The sequence below is a fragment of the Oncorhynchus masou genome, unplaced genomic scaffold (assembly GCF_036934945.1).
Source record: "Oncorhynchus masou masou isolate Uvic2021 unplaced genomic scaffold, UVic_Omas_1.1 unplaced_scaffold_1097, whole genome shotgun sequence".
NCBI classification, from domain to species: domain Eukaryota; kingdom Metazoa; phylum Chordata; class Actinopteri; order Salmoniformes; family Salmonidae; genus Oncorhynchus; species Oncorhynchus masou.
The window spans coordinates 164,797-185,257 of record NW_027000689.1 but is presented as its reverse complement, the minus strand read 5'-3'; the positions used below and the strand labels follow the sequence as shown (position 1 = coordinate 185,257).

At 56.6% G+C, this 20,461-nt stretch overlaps 1 protein-coding gene across 1 annotated transcript in view; it reads right to left on the bottom strand.

Annotated features, from left to right (window-relative positions):
- The window catches only part of LOC135529107 (E3 ubiquitin-protein ligase RNF19A-like), a gene marked incomplete at its 3' end in the record, with an annotated part of 74,029 nt that overhangs the window by 34,195 nt on the left and 19,373 nt on the right, over positions 1–20,461 (bottom strand). The window contains 1 exon segment of the mRNA XM_064958003.1: positions 2,857–3,065. Within this exon segment, the coding sequence (XP_064814075.1) occupies positions 2,857–3,065 (209 nt within the window).

Sequence of the window (20,461 nt, the reverse complement as noted above, 5' to 3'; positions counted from 1 at the left end):
GTTCAAATCTTACACCAATTATTCCATCCATTGACTGGTCCACAATGTTTACTCTATATTGTTCCAATCATTTGTTCCGAACAAGAAATCTGACGCCACCTGAAGCTTTAGGGCCTCTCATATGAACGTTGTGTCCAAACCAAGAATCACCATCCAAGTCAACAGTGGAGTTTCATTCAAATAAATAAGGCCTGGGTTTGCGGCCTGGGTTTACGGCCTGGGTTTGCGGCCTGGGTTTGAGGCCTGGGTTTACGGCCTGGGTTTGAGGCCTGGGTTTACGGCCTGGGTTTGCGGCCTGGGTTTGCGGCATGGGTTTAAGGCCTGGGTTTAAGGCCTGGGTTTAAGGCCTGGGTTTGCGGCCTGGGTTTAAGACCTGAGTTTGCGGCCTGGGTTTAAGGCCTGGGTTTAAGGCCTGGGTTTAAGGCCTGGGTTTAAGGCTTGCAGTAGTAATGTTGTTAGTGTACCGTTTGTGGTCGTCCATCCATTAACGTTCCTGTGAATTCAAGAAATTCGTTTAGCACTTACGGACTGACTGGGCAGATGGTTCCCAGCCTGCAGGTCCAGCTCCCCCGGCCCCCTGTGTTCGCCCCTCGGGATCAGGAGATCGTTCAATCATCCTCCCATTCCCCGAAATGTAGACATCTCTCCCAGTCGGGATCTCTGGTAGGAGTGTTCTGAATTGGCGTTATGACTCAACCTGTGTGGGACTTTGGCCGATCTGATAAACACCCTCTCAAAATGTTTGGCTGCTCTTCAGATGTTGCTTCAGCTGGGAGGACATCCACTTTATCGTCGACCCCCCCCTGAAATGTAACCTTCACGACTCCTGGGTCCCGGCCTCTCTTCTCTCATCCTTTCAGTGGCCAGACTCCTGGGTCCCGGCCTCTCTTCTCTCATCCTTTCAGTGGCCAGACTCTTGGGTCCCGGGCCTCTCTTTTCTCATCCTTTCGGTGGCCAGACTCCTGGGTCCCGGCCTCTCTTCTTTCATCCTTTCAGTGGCCAGACTCCTGGGTCCCGGCCTCTCTTTTCTCATCCTTTCAGTGGCCAGACTCCTGGGTCCCGGCCTCTCTTCTCTCATCCTTTCAGTGGCCAGACTCCTGGGTCCCGGCCTCTCTTCTCTCATCCTTTCAGCAGCTCTGACACCAGCTCACAGCCCGTTGGTGAGCAGCTCTGACACCAGCTCACAGCACAGCCCCTTGGTGAGCAGCTCTGACAGCAGCTCACAGCACAGCCCCTTGGTGAGCAGCTCTGACAGCAGCTCACAGCACAGCCCCTTGGTGAGCAGCTCTGACAGCAGCTCACAGCACAGCCCCTTGGTGAGCAGCTCTGACACCAGCTCACAGCACAGCCCCTTGGTGAGCAGCTCTGACAGCAGCTCACAGCACAGCCCCTTGGTGAGCAGCTCTGACAGCAGCTCACAGCACAACCCCTTGGTGAGCAGGTCTGACAGCAGCTCACAGCACAGCCCCTTGGTCAGCAGCTCACAGCCCCTTGGTGAGCAGCTCTGACACCAGCTCACAGCACAGCCCCTTGGTGAGCAGGTCTGACACCAGCTCACAGCCCCTTGGTGAGCAGCTCTGACACCAGCTCACAGCCCCTTGGTGAGCAGGTCTGACAGCAGCTCACAGCCCCTTGGTGAGCAGCTCTGACACCAGCTCACAGCCCGTTGGTGAGCAGCTCTGACACCAGCTCACAGCACAGCCCCTTGGTGAGCAGGTCTGACAGCAGCTCACAGCCCCTTGGTGAGCAGGTCTGACAGCAGCTCACAGCCCCTTGGTGAGCAGCTCTGACACCAGCTCACAGCACAGCCCCTTGGTGAGCAGGTCTGACAGCAGCTCACAGCCCCTTGGTGAGCAGCTCTGACAGCAGCTCCCTCATCTTTTCTGCTGTGTCTTCGTTGTCCTCATCAGACAGGACTATTATAGACACTGTACGTCTGGGTACAACCGGTTCTTTGGGTTCTACTTTGGGGTCGTTCAAAATTTTTCCACAATACTATCCATTCTTGGACCCCCCGGGTCAATACCAATCACAGATTTCTTCGGTTTTCTGCTCCAAATCGAGGTTCTATGAGCAGCTTCTCCAGGTCGTCATGGAGACCGCTCACCTTCCTGTTTATTTGCTTGTCCATTGAACAACTTCATATCTTTCACTATACCAGCGGCGTGTTCACCGAAGAGAGTGTCCGCTTGGTTACTTTCCGTCAGACCTTCAGCAGCAGACTGCTCACGTACGGTTAAACATTGACGACTGGTTTTAAAGTCATTCAACTAACTTTAGGCAGTTTACGTGTTTATCATCTTGCGCGCGTGTTTATCATCTTGCGCGCGTTTATCATCTTGCGCGCGTGTTTATCATCTTGCGCGCGTGTTTATCATCTTGCGCGCGTGTTTATCATCTTGCGCGCGTGTTTATCATCTTGCGCGCGTGTTTATCATCTTGCGCGCGTGTTTATCATCTTGCGCGCGTGTTTATCATCTTGCGCGCGTGTTTACCATCTTGCGCGCGTGTTTACCATCTTGCGCGCGTGTTTACCATCTTGCGCGCGTGTTTACCATCTTGCGCGCGTGTTTACCATCTTGCGCGCGTGTTTACCATCTTGCGCGCGTGTTTATCATCTTGCGCGCGTGTTTATCATCTTGCGCGCGTGTTTATCATCTTGCGTGCGTGTTCATCATCTTGCGTGCGTGTTCATCATCTTGCGTGCGTGTTTATCATCTTGCGTGCGTGTTTATCATCTTGCGTGCGTGTTTATCATCTTGCGTGCGTGTTTATCATCTTGCGTGCGTGTTTATCATCTTGTGTGCGTGTTTATCATCTTGTGTGCGTGTTTACCATCTTGTGTGCGTGTGTTACCTGCAGCACCACTCTCCTGGCTGTAGCTCAGAGACGAGGAGCTGAAGGTGCGTAGCCTCAGGCTCTGGGCTCTCTGCTGCCGGGCGGCATCACACGTCTGGTTGGGGTGCCACAGCTGCTTACAGTGGTAACAGAACTCCGTGCCACACCCCTCACGTCCACACGTGATCTTAGGACAGCTGGCACAGCCAAAGGCAATGACTGCATACCTACAAAACCAGAGGGAGAAACAGGTCAGGGTTCCATCTTCCAGGACAGAAGGGGACACAACGCTCTCTGTGCTCAATGTCCAGGAGTCTCTGCCTGAGTCGTCAGAACACCCCCTGTTTCTAGCGATGTTCATTCATTCAGCTTCCAAAAAAATCTAGCTTGTACTAATTCAGCCCAGACAGTTGTCCCCTGCCTGTCTCTCTCTCTCTCTTTCCCTGAGAACGCTCAGACAGGGCCCTCAGACAGGGCCCTCAGACAGGGCCCTCAGACAGGGCCCTCAGACAGGGCCCTCAGACAGGGCCCTCAGACAGGGCCCTCAGACAGGGCCCTCAGACAGGGCCCTCAGACAGGGCCCTCAGACAGGGCCCTCAGACAGGGCCCTCAGACAGGGCCCTCAGACAGGGCCCTCAGACAGGGCCCTCAGACAGGGCCCTCAGACAGGGCCCTCAGACAGGGCCCTCAGACAGGGCCCTCAGACAGGGCCCTCAGACAGGGCCCTCAGACAGGGCCCTCAGACAGGGCCCTCAGACAGGGCCCTCAGACAGGGCCCTCAGACAGGGCCCTCAGACAGGGCCCTCAGACAGGGCCCTCAGACAGGGCCCTCAGACAGGGCCCTCAGACAGGGCCCTCAGACAGGGCCCTCAGACAGGGCCCTCAGACAGGGCCCTCAGACAGGGCCCTCAGACAGGGCCCTCAGACAGGGCCCTCAGACAGGGCCCTCAGACAGGGCCCTCAGACAGGACCCTCAGACAGGACCCTCAGACAGGACCCTCAGACAGAACCCTCAGACAGAACCCTCAGACAGGGCCCTCAGACAGGGCCCTCAGACAGGGCCCTCAGACAGGGCCCTCAGACAGGGCCCTCAGACAGGGCCCTCAGACAGGGCCCTCAGACAGGGCCCTCAGACAGGACCCTCAGACAGGACCCTCAGACAGGACCCTCAGACAGGACCCTCAGACAGGACCCTCAGACAGGACCCTCAGACAGGACCCTCAGACAGGACCCTCAGACAGGACCCTCAGACAGGACCCTCAGACAGAACCCTCAGACAGAACCCTCAGACAGAACCCTCAGACAGAACCCTCAGACAGAACCCTCAGACAGAACCCTCAGACAGAACCCTCAGACAGAACCCTCAGACAGAACCCTCAGACAGGACCCTCAGACAGGACCCTCAGACAGGACCCTCAGACAGTTGTCCCCTGTCTGTCTCTCTCTCTCAGAATGCTGTATCTTTCTGCCATTTTGTTTCATAGATGCTAATTTCACATAGAAATACAGATCCTAGATCCCCACCTCACACAGCAACACTGCCTGACAGGGGAGCTGTGCGCAATGATAGATTCATTTTTGGAGGCGCTGCACACACACACAGGCCTTAAATGTTGGTCTAATTTACTGGAAAGTTTACAAAGTGAGAGACTTTGTCCTCGTGTTTCTTGGCTATTTACATTGTTTTGTACACAAGCTCGGGTTGTTTTTCCACGTTAGTTTGAGTCTGCTGCTTCAACTGATTGTGAACGCGACGCCTCAGTTAGTTCCCTAATCTCGCTCTCACACACACACACACACACACGTGACATGCCTCGACCTCGAGCGGTCCGGTTACCTCTGGGCAGCTAAACATTGTCTCCGATATTTTTATTAAAAGACAAAGAGAGTAATTAAATGGAGTAATATACCACATTACTTCTTACTCATACATTTATTGTTTTTGTTGTTGTAAAGTTTGTTGTTTTTTGATGTGATTATGGGAGAACAGATATTTAGGCTGGTAAAAAAAATGTGACAGCAGTATGATTCAACACTAAGAGCCAGACTGACTGTGTGGACTGTAACAAACAGCAGTAGGATTCAACACTAAGAGCCAGACTGACTGTAACAAACAGCAGTAGGATTCAACACTAAGAGCCAGGCTGACTGTAACAAACAGCAGTAGGATTCAACACTAAGAGCCAGACTGACTGTAACAAACAGCAGTAGGATTCAACACTAAGAGCCAGACTGACTGTGTGGACTGTAACAAGCAGCAGTAGGATTCAACACTAAGAGCCAGACTGACTGTAACAAACAGCAGTAGGATTCAACACTAAGAGCCAGACTGACTGTGTGGACTGTAACAAGCAGCAGTAGGATTCAACACTAAGAGCCAGGCTGACTGTAACAAACAGCAGTAGGATTCAACACTAAGAGCCAGACTGACTGTGTGGACTGTAACAAACAGCAGTAGGATTCAACACTAAGAGCCAGGCTGACTGTAACAAACAGCAGTAGGATTCAACACTAAGAGCCAGGCTGACTGTAACAAACAGCAGTAGGATTCAACACTAAGAGCCAGACTGACTGTAACAAACAGCAGTAGGATTCAACACTAAGAGCCAGACTGACTGTGTGGACTGTAACAAACAGCAGTAGGATTCAACACTAAGAGCCAGACTGACTGTGTGGACTGTAACAAACAGCAGTAGGATTCAACACTAAGAGCCAGGCTGACTGTAACAAACAGCAGTAGGATTCAACACTAAGAGCCAGACTGACTGTGTGGACTGTAACAAACAGCAGTAGGATTCAACACTAAGAGCCAGACGGACTGTAACAAACAGCAGTAGGATTCAACACTAAGAGCCAGACGGACTGTAACAAACAGCAGTAGGATTCAACACTAAGAGCCAGGCTGACTGTAACAAACAGCAGTAGGATTCAACACTAAGAGCCAGACTGACTGTGTGGACTGTAACAAACAGCAGTAGGATTCAACACTAAGAGCCAGGCTGACTGTGTGAACTGTAACAAACAGCAGTAGGATTCAACACTAAGAGCCAGGCTGACTGTAACAAACAGCAGTAGGATTCAACACTAAGAGCCAGACTGACTGTAACAAACAGCAGTAGGATTCAACACTAAGAGCCAGGCTGACTGTAACAAACAGCAGTAGGATTCAACACTAAGAGCCAGGCTGACTGTAACAAACAGCAGTAGGATTCAACACTAAGAGCCAGGCTGACTGTAACAAACAGCAGTAGGATTCAACACTAAGAGCCAGACTGACTGTAACAAACAGCAGTAGGATTCAACACTAAGAGCCAGGCTGACTGTAACAAACAGCAGTAGGATTCAACACTAAGAGCCAGGCTGACTGTAACAAACAGCAGTAGGATTCAACACTAAGAGCCAGACTGACTGTGTGGACTGTAACAAACAGCAGTAGGATTCAACACTCAGAGCCAGGCTGACTGTAACAAACAGCAGTAGGATTCAACACTAAGAGCCAGATGAATGTCTGAGTAGCTCTAACTGCTCTGCTGAGGGAAGGGGAAGTTCCAAAGGAAATGTGGCTGCCAACAACTTAACAGCCAAGCAAGGAGGACTGAACGGCGTGCGACCAAGCACAAGACCAACGGCTAGAGACAGAGGAGAGAGACTGGGGGAACTATAGAGAGAGGAGAGAGACTGGGGGAGCTATAGAGACAGAGGAGAGAGACTGGAGGAACTATAGAGACAGAGGAGAGAGACTGGATGAACTATAGAGGAGAGACTGGATGAACTATAGAGACAGAGGAGAGAGACTGGGGGAACTATAGAGACAGAGGAACTATAGAGACAGAAGAGAGAGACTGGATGAACTATAGAGACAGAGGAGAGAGACTGGAGGAACTATAGAGACAGAGGAGAGAGACTGGGGGAACTATAGAGACAGAGGAGAGAGACTGGGGGAACTATAGAGACAGAGGAGAGAGACTGGAGGAACTATAGAGACAGAGGAGAGAGACTGGAGGAACTATAGAGACAGAGGAGAGAGACTGGGGGAACTATAGAGACCAACGGCTATAGAGACAGAGGAGAGAGACTGGAGGAACTATAGAGACAGAGGAGAGAGACTGGGGGAACTATAGAGACAGAGGAGAGAGACTGGGGGAACTATAGAGACAGAGGAGAGAGACTGGATGAACTATAGAGACAGAGGAGAGAGACTGGAGGAACTACAGAGACAGAGGAGAGAGACTGGGGGAACTACAGAGACAGAGGAGAGAGACTGGATGAACTATAGAGACAGAGGAGAGAGACTGGATGAACTATAGAGACAGAGGAGAGAGACTGGATGAACTATAGAGACAGAGGAGAGAGACTGGAGGAACTATAGAGACAGAGGAGAGAGACTGGGGGAACTATAGAGACAGAGGAGAGAGACTGGGGGAACTATAGAGACAGGAGAGAGACTGGGGGAACTATAGAGACAGGAGAGAGACTGGGGGAACTATAGAGACAGAGGAGAGAGACTGGGGGAACTGCAGCATCACATTGACAATGATGTAATATATAGGAGCCGGGCCAGCCTGCAGCATCACGCTGATGATGTAATATATAGGAGCCAGGCCAGCCTGCAGCATCACACTGATGTAATATATTGGAGCCAAGCCAGCCTGCAGCATCACACTGATGTAATATATAGGAGCCAGGCCATCCTGCAGCATCACACTGATGTAATATATAGGAGCCAGGCCAGTCTGCAGCATCACACTAATGTAATATATAGGAGCCAGGCCAGCCTGCAGCATCACACTGATGTAATATATAGGAGCCAGGCCAGCCTGCAGCATCACATTGACAATGATGTAATATATAGGAGCCGGGCCAGCCTGCAGCATCACACTGATGATGTAATATATAGGAGCCGGGCCAGCCTGCAGCATCACACTGATGTAATATATAGGAGCCAGGCCAGCCTGCAGCATCACACTGATGTAATATATAGGAGCCAGGCCAGCCTGCAGCATCACACTGATGTAATATATAGGAGCCGGGCCAGCCTGCAGCACCACACTGATGTCATATATAGGAGCCGGGCCAGCCTGCAGCACCACACTGATGTAATATATAGGAGCCGGGCCAGCCTGCAGCATCACACTGATGTAATATATAGGAGCCAGGCCAGCCTGCAGCATCACACTGATGTCATATATAGGAGCCAGGCCAGCCTGCAGCATCACACTGACGATGTAATATATAGGAGCCAGGCCAGCCTGCATCATCACACTGATGTAATATATAGGAGCCAGGCCAGCCTGCAGCATCACACTGATGTAATATATAGGAGCCGGGCCAGCCTGCAGCATCACACTGATGTAATATATAGGAGCCGGGCCAGCCTGCAGCATCACGTTGACGATGTAATATATAGGAGCCGGGCCAGCCTGCAGCATCACACTGATGATGTAATATATAGGAGCCGGGCCAGCCTGCAGCATCACACTGATGTAATATATAGGAGCCGGGCCAGCCTGCAGCATCACACTGATGTAATATATAGGAGCCGGGCCAGCCTGCAGCATCACACTGATGTAATATATAGGAGCCGGGCCAGCCTGCAGCATCACGCTGATGTAATATATAGGAGCCGGGCCAGCCTGCAGCATCACGCTGATGTAATATATAGGAGCCAGGCCAGCCTGCAGCATCACACTGATGATGTAATATATAGGAGCCAGGCCAGCCTGCAGCATCACACTGATGTAATATATAGGAGCCAGGCCAGCCTGCATCATCACACTGATGTAATATATAGGAGCCAGGCCAGCCTGCATCATCACACTGATGTAATATATAGGAGCCAGGCCAGCCTGCAGCATCACACTGATGTAATATATAGGAGCCAGGCCAGCCTGCAGAATCACACTGATGATGTAATAATATAGGACGGTAGGTAGCTTAGCGGATAAGAGCGTTGGGCCAGTAACCAAAAGGTTGCTGGTTCGAATCCACGAGCAGACTAGGTGAACAAAAATATATTGATGTGCCCTTGTGCAAAGCACTTCACCCTAATTACTTCTGTACGTCACTCTGGATAAGAGCATCTGCTAAATGACTGTCAAAATGTAAATGTCATGTGATGGATTTAGAGACAGTCGGCTAATGGAAGGACCATCTGCCCTCTCACACCACTGAGTGAGGCCTTGTCTCTCCTTCCTCTCCTCTCCAGCAGGTCAATGACAGAGAGACAGCAGCCACGGCTCCAGCCAAAGTCCATTCTTACTCAGTCAGCAGGTTTAGGGGGGAAATGTGTGTTTAAAAAGGCCTGCCAGAACTGGATGTTAATGTCTCCTGTTAATTATGAAGCTTGTGGGAGACAGGGAGGGTTGAGTGTGGGGGGGGTTTGGTCCATAGGGAGACAGAGAGGGTTGAGTGTGGGGGGTTTGGTCCATAGGGAGACAGGGAGGGTTGAGTGGGGGGGTATGGTCCATAGGGAGACAGGGAGGGTTGAGTGTGGGGGTTTGGTCCATAGGGAGACAGGGAGGTTTGAGTGTGGGGGGTTTGGTCCATAGGGAGACAGGGAGGGTTGAGTGTGGGGGGGTTTGGTCCATAGGGAGACAGGGAGGGTTGAGTGTGGGGGGATTTGGTCCATAGGGAGACAGGGAGGGTTGAGTGTGGGGGGGTTTGGTCCAATAGTGAGACAGGGAGGGTTGAGTGTGGGGGGTTGGTCCATAGGGAGACAGGGAGGGTTGAGTGTGGGGGGGGGTTGGTCCATAGGGAGACAGGGAGGGTTGAGTGTGGGGGGGTTGGTCCATAGGGAGACAGGGAGACAGGGAGGGTTGAGTGTGGGGGGGGGTTTGGTCCATAGGGAGACAGAGAGGGTTGAGTGTGGGGGGTTTGGTCCATAGGGAGACAGAGAGGGTTGAGTGTGGGGGGGGTTTGGTCCATAGGGAGACAGGGAGGGTTGAGTGTGTGGGGGGGGGGGGGGGGGGGGTTGGTCCATAGGGAGACAGGGAGGGTTGAGTGTGGGGGGGGTTGGTCCATAGGGAGACAGGGAGACAGGGAGGGTTGAGTGTGGGGGGGTTTGGTCCATAGGGAGACAGGGAGGGTTGAGTGTGGGGGGGGGGTTGGTCCAAAGGGAGACAGGGAGACAGGGAGGGTTGAGTGTGGGGGGTTTGGTCCATAGGGAGACAGGGAGGGTTGAGTGTGGGGGTTTGGTCCATAGGGAGACAGGGAGGGTTGAGTGTGGGGGTTTGGTCCATAGGGAGACAGGGAGGGTTGAGTGTGGGGGGTTTGGTCCATAGGGAGACAGGGAGGGTTGAGTGTGGGGGGTTTGGTCCCATAGGGAGACAGGGAGGGTTGAGTGTGGGGGGTTTGGTCCATAGGGAGACAGGGAGGGTTGAGTGTGGGGGTTTGGTCCATAGGGAGACAGGGAGGGTTGAGTGTGGGGGTTTGGTCCATAGGGAGACAGGGAGGGTTGAGTGTGGGGGGGTTTGGTCCATAGGGAGACAGGGAGGGTTGAGTGTGGGGGGGTTTGGTCCCATAGGGAGACAGGGAGGGTTGAGTGTGGGGGGGTTTGGTCCATAGGGAGACAGGGAGGGTTGAGTGTGGGGGGGGGGGGTTGGTCCATAGGGAGACAGGGAGGGTTGAGTGTGGGGGGTTTGGTCCCATAGGGAGACAGGGAGGGTTGAGTGTGGGGGGGTTGGTCCATAGGGAGACAGGGAGGGTTGAGTGTGGGGGGTTTGGTCCATAGGGAGACAGGGAGGGTTGAGTGTGGGGGGTTTGGTCCCATAGGGAGACAGGGAGGGTTGAGTGTGGGGGGTTTGGTCCATAGGGAGACAGGGAGGGTTGAGTGTGGGGGGGTTTGGTCCATAGGGAGACAGGGAGGGTTGAGTGTGGGGGTTTGGTCCCATAGGGAGACAGGGAGGGTTGAGTGTGGGGGTTTGGTCCATAGGGAGACAGGGAGGGTTGAGTGTGGGGGTTTGGTCCCATAGGGAGACAGGGAGGGTTGAGTGTGGGGGTTTGGTCCCATAGGGAGACAGGCTGGGTTGAGTGTGGGGGGGTTGGTCCATAGGGAGACAGGGAGGGTGGAGTGTGGGGGGGGGGGGTTGGTCCATAGGGAGACAGGGAGGGTTGAGTGTGGGGGGGGGGTTTGGTCCATAGGGAGACAGGGAGGGTTGAGTGTGGGGGGTTTGGTCCATAGGGAGACAGGGAGGATTGAGTGTGGGGGGTTTGGTCCATAGGGAGACAGGGAGGGTTGAGTGTGGGGGTTTGGGCCATAGGGAGACAGGGAGGGTTGAGTGTGGGTGGTTTGGTCCATAGGGAGGGTTGAGTGTGGGGGGTTTGGTCCCATAGGGAGACAGGGAGGCTTGAGTGTGGGGGGTTTGGTCCATAGGGAGACAGGGAGGGTTGAGTGTGGGGGGTTGGTCCATAGGGAGACAGGGAGGGTTGAGTGTGGGGGGTTTGGTCCATAGGGAGACAGGGAGGGTTGAGTGTGGGGGGTTTGGTCCATAGGGAGACAGGGAGGGTGGAGTGTGGGGGTTTGGTCCATAGGGAGACAGGGAGGGTTGAGTGTGGGTGGTTTGGTCCATAGGGAGGGTTGAGTGTGGGGGGTTTGGTCCCATAGGGAGACAGGGAGGGTTGAGTTTGGGGGGTTTGGTCCATAGGGAGACAGAGAGGGTTGAGTGTGGGGGTTTGGTCCATAGGGAGACAGGGAGGGTTGAGTGTGGGGGGGGTTTGGTCCATAGGGAGACAGGGAGGGTTGAGTGTGGGGGGTTTGGTCCATAGGGAGACAGGGAGGGTTGAGTGTGGGGGGTTTGGTCCATAGGGAGACAGGGAGGGTTGAGTGTGGGTGGTTTGGTCCATAGGGAGGGTTGAGTGTGGGGGGTTTGGTCCCATAGGGAGACAGGGAGGGTTGAGTGTGGGGGGTTTGGTCCATAGGGAGACAGAGAGGGTTGAGTGTGGGGGGTTTGGTCCATAAGGATACAGGGAGGGTTGAGTGTGGGGGGTTTGGTCCATAGGGAGACAGGGAGGGTTGAGTGTGGGGGGATTTGGTCCATAGGGAGACAGGGAGGGTTGAGTGTGGGGGGGGTTTGGTCCATAGGGAGACAGGGAGGGTTGAGTGTGGGGGGGGTTGGTCCAAAGGGAGACAGGGAGGGTTGAGTGTGGGGGGGGTTGGTCCATAGGGAGACAGGGAGGGTTGAGTGTGGGGGGGTTGGTCCATAGGGAGACAGGGAGACAGGGAGGGTTGAGTGTGGGGGGGGGGTTTGGTCCATAGGGAGACAGAGAGGGTTGAGTGTGGGGGGTTTGGTCCATAGGGAGACAGAGAGGGTTGAGTGTGGGGGGTTTGGTCCATAGGGAGACAGGGAGGGTTGAGTGTGTGGGGGGGGGGGGGGGGTTGGTCCATAGGGAGACAGGGAGGGTTGAGTGTGGGGGGGGGGTTGGTCCATAGGGAGACAGGGAGACAGGGAGGGTTGAGTGTGGGGGGGTTTGGTCCATAGGGAGACAGGGAGGGTTGAGTGTGGGGGGGGGGTTGGTCCAAAGGGAGACAGGGAGACAGGGAGGGTTGAGTGTGGGGGGTTTGGTCCATAGGGAGACAGGGAGGGTTGAGTGTGGGGGTTTGGTCCATAGGGAGACAGGGAGGGTTGAGTGTGGGGGTTTGGTCCATAGGGAGACAGGGAGGGTTGAGTGTGGGGGGTTTGGTCCATAGGGAGACAGGGAGGGTTGAGTGTGGGGGGTTTGGTCCCATAGGGAGACAGGGAGGGTTGAGTGTGGGGGGTTTGGTCCATAGGGAGACAGGGAGGGTTGAGTGTGGGTGGTTTGGTCCATAGGGAGGGTTGAGTGTGGGGGTTTGGTCCCATAGGGAGACAGGGAGGGTTGAGTGTGGGGGTTTGGTCCATAGGGAGACAGGGAGGGTTGAGTGTGGGGGTTTGGTCCCATAGGGAGACAGGGAGGGTTGAGTGTGGGGGTTTGGTCCCATAGGGAGACAGGGAGGGTTGAGTGTGGGGGGGTTGGTCCATAGGGAGACAGGGAGGGTGGAGTGTGGGGGGGGGGGGTTGGTCCATAGGGAGACAGGGAGGGTTGAGTGTGGGGGGGGGGGGTTGGTCCATAGGGAGACAGGGAGGGTTGAGTGTGGGGGGTTTGGTCCATAGGGAGACAGGGAGGGTTGAGTGTGGGGGGTTTGGGCCATAGGGAGACAGGGAGGGTTGAGTGTGGGGGTTTGGTCCATAGGGAGACAGGGAGGGTTGAGTGTGGGGGTTTGGGCCATAGGGAGACAGGGAGGGTTGAGTGTGGGTGGTTTGGTCCATAGGGAGGGTTGAGTGTGGGGGGTTTGGTCCCATAGGGAGACAGGGAGGCTTGAGTGTGGGGGTTTGGTCCATAGGGAGACAGAGAGGGTTGAGTGTGGGGGGTTTGGTCCATAGGGAGACAGGGAGGGTTGAGTGTGGGGGGTTGGTCCATAGGGAGACAGGGAGGGTTGAGTGTGGGGGGTTTGGTCCATAGGGAGACAGGGAGGGTTGAGTGTGGGGGGTTTGGTCCATAGGGAGACAGGGAGGGTGGAGTGTGGGGGTTTGGTCCATAGGGAGACAGGGAGGGTTGAGTGTGGGTGGTTTGGTCCATAGGGAGGGTTGAGTGTGGGGGGTTTGGTCCCATAGGGAGACAGGGAGGGTTGAGTTTGGGGGTTTGGTCCATAGGGAGACAGAGAGGGTTGAGTGTGGGGGGTTTGGTCCATAGGGAGACAGGGAGGGTTGAGTGTGGGGGTTTGGTCCATAGGGAGACAGGGAGGGTTGAGTGTGGGGGGTTTGGTCCATAGGGAGACAGGGAGGGTTGAGTGTGGGGGGTTTGGTCCATAGGGAGACAGGGAGGGTTGAGTGTGGGGGGGGTGGTCCATAGGGAGACAGGGAGGGTTGAGTGTGGGGGGTTTGGTCCATAGGGAGACAGGGAGGGTTGAGTGTGGGGGGTTTGGTCCATAGGGAGACAGGGAGGGTTGAGTGTGGGTGGTTTGGTCCATAGGGAGGGTTGAGTGTGGGGGGTTTGGTCCCATAGGGAGACAGGGAGGGTTGAGTGTGGGGGGTTTGGTCCATAGGGAGACAGAGAGGGTTGAGTGTGGGAGGTTTGGTCCATAGGGAGACAGGGAGGGTTGAGTGTGGGGGGGTTTGGTCCATAGGGAGACAGGGAGGGTTGAGTGTGGGGGGTTTGGTCCATAGGGAGACAGGGAGGGTTGAGTGTGGGGGTTTGGTCCATAGGGAGACAGGGAGGGTTGAGTGTGGGTGGTTTGGTCCATAGGGAGGGTTGAGTGTGGGGGTTTGGTCCCATAGGGAGACAGGGAGGGTTGAGTGTGGGGGTTTGGTCCATAGGGAGACAGGGAGGGTTGAGTGTGGGGGTTTGGTCCCATAGGGAGACAGGGAGGGTTGAGTGTGGGGGTTTGGTCCCATAGGGAGACAGGGAGGGTTGAGTGTGGGGGTTGGTCCATAGGGAGACAGGGAGGGTGGAGTGTGGGGGGGGTTGGTCCATAGGGAGACAGGGAGGGTTGAGTGTGGGGGGGGGGGTTTGGTCCATAGGGAGACAGGGAGGGTTGAGTGTGGGGGGTTTGGTCCATAGGGAGACAGGGAGGATTGAGTGTGGGGGGTTTGGGCCATAGGGAGACAGGGAGGGTTGAGTGTGGGGGGTTTGGTCCATAGGGAGACAGGGAGGGTTGAGTGTGGGGGGTTTGGGCCATAGGGAGACAGGGAGGGTTGAGTGTGGGTGGTTTGGTCCATAGGGAGGGTTGAGTGTGGGGGGTTTGGTCCCATAGGGAGACAGGGAGGTGGGGGGTTTGGTCCATTGGAGACAGTGGGGGAGTTTTTGGTCCATAGGGAGACAGGGAGGGTTGAGTGTGGGGGGTTTGGTCCATAGGGAGACAGGGAGGGTTGAGTGTGGGGGGTTTGGTCCATAGGGAGACAGGGAGGGTTGAGTGTGGGGGGTTTGGTCCATAGGGAGACAGGGAGGGTGGAGTGTGGGGGGTTTGGTCCATAGGGAGACAGGGAGGGTTGAGTGTGGGGGTTTGGTCCATAGGGAGACAGGGAGGGTTGAGTGTGGGTGGTTTGGTCCATAGGGAGACAGGGAGGGTTGAGTGTGGGGGTTTGGTCCATAGGGAGACAGGGAGGGTTGAGTGTGGGGGGTTTGGTCCATAGGGAGACAGGGAGGGTTGAGTGTGGGGGGTTTGGTCCATAGGGAGACAGGGAGGGTTGAGTGTGGGGGGGTTTGGTCCATAGGGAGACAGGGAGGGTTGAGTGTGGGGGGGTTTGGTCCATAGGGAGACAGGGAGGGTTGAGTGTGGGGGGTTTGGTCCATAGGGAGACAGGGAGGGTTGAGTGTGGGTGGTTTGGTCCATAGGGAGGGTTGAGTGTGGGGGGTTTGGTCCCATAGGGAGACAGGGAGGGTTGAGTGTGGGGGGTTTGGTCCATAGGGAGACAGGGAGAGGGTTGAGTGTGGGGGGTTTGGTCCATAGGGAGACAGGGAGGGTTGAGTGTGGGGGGGTTTGGTCCATAGGGAGACAGGGAGGGTTGAGTGTGGGGGGTTTGGTCCATAGGGAGACAGGGAGGGTTGAGTGTGGGGGTTTGGTCCATAGGGAGACAGGGAGGGTTGAGTGTGGGGGTTTGGTCCATAGGGAGACAGGGAGGGTTGAGTGGGGTGGTTTGGTCCATAGGGAGGGTTGAGTGGGGGGTTTGGTCCCATAGGGAGACAGGGAGGGTTGAGTGTGAGGGGTTTGGTCCATAGGGGGGGAGGGTTTGGTCCATAGGGAGACAGGGAGGGTTGAGTGTGGGGGGTTTGGTCCATAGGGAGACAGGGAGGGTTGAGTGTGGGGGGTTTGGTCCATAGGGAGACAGGGAGGGTTGAGTGTGGGGGGTTTGGTCCATAGGGAGACAGGGAGGGTTGAGTGTGGGGTCCATAGGGAGACAGGGAGGGTTTGGTCCATAGGGAGACAGGGAGGGTTGAGTGTGGGGGGGTTTGGTCCATAGGGAGACAGGGAGGGTTGAGTGTGGGGGGTTTGGTCCATAGGGAGACAGGGAGGGTTGAGTGTGGGGGGGTTTGGTCCATAGGGAGACAGGGAGGGTTGAGTGTGGGGGGTTTGGTCCATAGGGAGACAGGGAGGGTTGAGTGTGGGGGGTTTGGTCCATAGGGAGACAGGGAGGGTTGAGTGTGGGGGGTTTGGTCCATAGGGAGACAGGGAGGGTTGAGTGTGGGGGTTTGGTCCATAGGGAGACAGGGAGGGTTGAGTGTGGGGGGTTGGTCCATAGGGAGACAGGGAGGGTTGAGTGTGGGGGGGGTTTGGTCCATAGGGAGACAGGGAGGGTTGAGTGTGGGGGGTTTGGTCCATAGGGAGACAGGGAGGGTTGGTGTGGGGGGTTTGGTCCATAGGGAGACAGGGAGGGTTGAGTGGGGGGGGTTTGGTCCATAGGGAGACAGGGAGGGTTGAGTGTGGGGGGTTTGGTCCATAGGGAGACAGGGAGGGTTGAGTGTGGGGGGGGGGTTGGTCCATAGGGAGACAGGGAGGGTTGAGTGTGGGGGGTTTGGTCCATAGGGAGACAGGGAGGGTTGAGTGTGGGGGTTTGGTCCATAGGGAGACAGGGAGGGTTGAGTGTGGGGGGTTTGGTCCATAGGGAGACAGGGAGGGTTGAGTGTGGGGGGTTTGGTCCATAGGGAGACAGGGAGGGTTGAGTGGGGGGTTTGGTCCATAGGGAGACAGGGAGGGTTGAGTGTGGTGGGGGGTTTGGTCCATAGGGAGACAGAGGGGTTGAGTGTGGGGGGTTTGGTCCATAGGGAGACAGGGAGGGTTGAGTGTGGGGGGTTTGGTCCATAGGGAGACAGGGAGGGTTGAGTGTGGGGGGTTTGGTCCATAGGGAGACAGGGAGGGTTGGTCCAGACAGGGAGGGTGTGGGGGGTTTGGTCCATAGGGAGACAGGGAGGGTTGAGTGTGGGGGTTTGGTCCATAGGGAGACAGGGAGGGTTGAGTGTGGGGGGTTTGGTCCATAGGGAGACAGGGAGGGTTGAGTGTGGGGGGGGTTGGTCCATAGGGAGACAGGGAGGGTTGAGTGTGGGGGGTTTGGTCCATAGGGAGACAGGGAGGGTTGAGTGTGGGGGGTTTGGTCCATAGGGAGACAGGGAGGGTTGAGTGTGGGGGGTTTGGTCCATAGGGAGACAGGGAGGGTTGAGTGTGGGGGGGTTTGGTCCATAGGGAGACAGGGAGGGTTGAGTGGGAGGGTGGGGGGGGTTGGTCCATAGGGAGACAGGGAGGGTTGAGTGTGGGGGCGGTTGGTCCATAGGGAGACAGGGAGGGTTGAGTGTGGGGGGGGGGGTTTGGTCCATAGGGAGACAGAGAGGGTTGAGTGTGGGGGGGTTTGGTCCATAGGGAGACAGGGAGGGTTGAGTGTGGGGGGGGGGGGGTTGGTCCATAGGGAGACAGGGAGGAGGGTGGGGTGTGGGTTGGTCCATAGGGAGACAGGGAGACAGGGAGGGTTGAGTGTGGGGGGTTTGGTCCATAGGGAGACAGGGAGGGTTGAGTGTGGGGGCGGGGGGTTGGTCCATAGGGAGACAGGGAGACAGGGAGGGTTGAGTGTGGGGGGGGGGTTTGGTCCATAGGGAGACAGAGAGGGTTGAGTGTGGGGGGGTTTGGTCCATAGGGAGACAGGGAGGGTTGAGTGTGGGGGGGGGGGGGGGTTGGTCCATAGGGAGACAGGGAGGGTTGAGTGTGGGGGGGGGTTGGTCCATAGGGAGACAGGGAGACAGGGAGGGTTGAGTGTGGGGGGGTTTGGTCCATAGGGAGACAGGGAGGGTTGAGTGTGGGGGGGTTGGTCCATAGGGGACAGGGAGGGTTTGTGGTCCATAGGGAGACAGGGAGACAGGGAGGGTTGAGTGTGGGGGGGTTTGGTCCATAGGGAGACAGGGAGGGTTGGTCCAAAGGGAGACAGGGAGGGTTGAGTGGGGGGGTTTGGTCCATAGGGAGACAGGGAGGGTTGAGTGTGGGGGGTTTGGTCCATAGGGAGACAGGGAGGGTTGAGTGTGGGGGTTTGGTCCATAGGGAGACAGGGAGGGTTGAGTGTGGGGGGTTTGGTCCATAGGGAGACAGGGAGGGTTGAGTTGGGGGTTTGGTCCATAGGGAGACAGGGAGGGTTGAGTGTGGGGGGGTTTGGTCCCATAGGGAGACAGGGAGGGTTGAGTGTGGGGGGTTTGGTCCATAGGGAGACAGGGAGGGTTGAGTGTGGGGGGTTTGGTCCATAGGGAGACAGGGAGGGTTGAGTGTGGGGGGGGTTGGTCCATAGGGAGACAGGGAGGGTTGAGTGTGGGGGGTTTGGTCCATAGGGAGACAGGGAGGGTTGAGTGTGGGGGGGTGGTGGTCCATAGGGAGACAGGGAGGGTTGAGTGTGGGGGGGGGTTGGTCCATAGGGAGACAGGGAGACAGGGAGGGTTGAGTGTGGGGGGGGGTTTGGTCCATAGGGAGACAGGGAGGGTTGAGTGTGGGGGCGGGGGGGGTTGGTCCATAGGGAGACAGGGAGACAGGGAGGGTTGAGTGTGGGGGGGGGGTTTGGTCCATAGGGAGACAGAGAGGGTTGAGTGTGGGGGGTTTGGTCCATAGGGAGACAGGGAGGGTTGAGTGTGGGGGGGGGGGGGGGTTGGTCCATAGGGAGACAGGGAGGGTTGAGTGTGGGGGGGTTGGTCCATAGGGAGACAGGGAGACAGGGAGGGTTGAGTGTGGGGGGGGTTTGGTCCATAGGGAGACAGGGAGGGTTGAGTGTGGGGGGGGGGGGTTGGTCCATAGGGAGACAGGGAGGGTTGAGTGTGGGGGGGGGTTGGTCCATAGGGAGACAGGGAGACAGGGAGGGTTGAGTGTGGGGGGGTTTGGTCCATAGGGAGACAGGGAGGGTTGAGTGTGGGGGGGGGGGGTCCAAAGGGAGACAGGGAGGGTTGAGTGTGGGGGGGTTTGGTCCATAGGGAGACAGGGAGGCTTGAGTGTGGGGGGTTTGGTCCATAGGGAGACAGGGAGGGTTGAGTGTGGGGGTTTGGTCCATAGGGAGACAGGGAGGGTTGAGTGTGGGGGGTTTGGTCCATAGGGAGACAGGGAGGGTTGAGTGTGGGGGGTTTGGTCCATAGGGAGACAGGGAGGGTTGAGTGTGGGGGGTTTGGTCCCATAGGGAGACAGGGAGGGTTGAGTGTGGGGGGTTTGGTCCATAGGAGACAGGGAGGGTTGAGTGTGGGGGTTGGTCCATAGGGAGACAGGGAGGGTTGAGTGTGGGGGGTTTGGTCCATAGGGAGACAGGGAGGGTTGAGTGTGGGGGGGGGGTTGGTCCATAGGGAGACAGGGAGGGTTGAGTGTGGGGGGGGTTTGGTCCATAGGGAGACAGGGAGGGTTGAGTGTGGGGGGTTTGGTCCATAGGGAGACAGGGAGGGTTGAGTGTGGGGGGTTTGGTCCATAGGGAGACAGGGAGGGTTGAGTGTGGGTGGTTTGGTCCATAGGGAGGGTTGAGTGTGGGGGGTTTGGTCCCATAGGGAGACAGGGAGGGTTGAGTGTGGGGGGTTTGGTCCATAGGGAGACAGAGAGGGTTGAGTGTGGGAGGTTTGGTCCATAGGGAGACAGGGAGGGTTGAGTGTGGGGGGTTTGGTCCATAGGGAGACAGGGAGGGTTGAGTGTGGGGGGTTTGGTCCATAGGGAGACAGGGAGGGTTGAGTGTGGGGGGGTTTGGTCCATAGGGAGACAGGGAGGGTTGAGTGTGGGGGGTTTGGTCCATAGGGAGACAGGGAGGGTTGAGTGTGGGGGGGTTGGTCCATAGGGAGACAGGGAGGGTTGAGTGTGGGGGGTTTGGTCCATAGGGAGACAGGGAGGGTTGAGTGTGGGGGGGTTGGTCCATAGGGAGACAGGGAGGGTTGAGTGTGGGGGGGTTTGGTCCATAGGGAGACAGGGAGGGTTGAGTGTGGGGGGTTTGGTCCATAGGGAGACAGGGAGGGTTGAGTGTGGGGGGGGGGGTTGGTCCATAGGGAGACAGGGAGGGTTGAGTGTGGGGGGTTGGTCCATAGGGAGACAGGGAGGGTTGAGTGTGGGGGTTTGGTCCATAGGGAGACAGGGAGGGTTGAGTGTGGGGGGGGTTTGGTCCATAGGGAGACAGGGAGGGTTGAGTGTGGGGGGTTTGGTCCATAGGGAGACAGGGAGGGTTGAGTGTGGGGGGTTTGGTCCATAGGGAGACAGGGAGGGTTGAGTGTGGGTGGTTTGGTCCATAGGGAGGGTTGAGTGTGGGGGGTTTGGTCCCATAGGGAGACAGGGAGGGTTGAGTGTGGGGGGTTTGGTCCATAGGGAGACAGAGAGGGTTGAGTGTGGGGGTTTGGTCCATAAGGAGACAGGGAGGGTTGAGTGTGGGGGGTTTGGTCCATAGGGAGACAGGGAGGGTTGAGTGTGGGGGGTTTGGTCCATAGGGAGACAGGGAGGGTTGAGTGTGGGGGGTTTGGTCCATAGGGAGACAGGGAGGGTTGAGTGTGGGGGGTTTGGTCCATAGGGAGACAGGGAGGGTTGAGTGTGGGGGGGTTGGTCCATAGGGAGACAGGGAGGGTTGAGTGTGGGGGGGTTTGGTCCATAGGGAGACAGGGAGGGTTGAGTGTGGGGGGGGGTTTGGTCCATAGG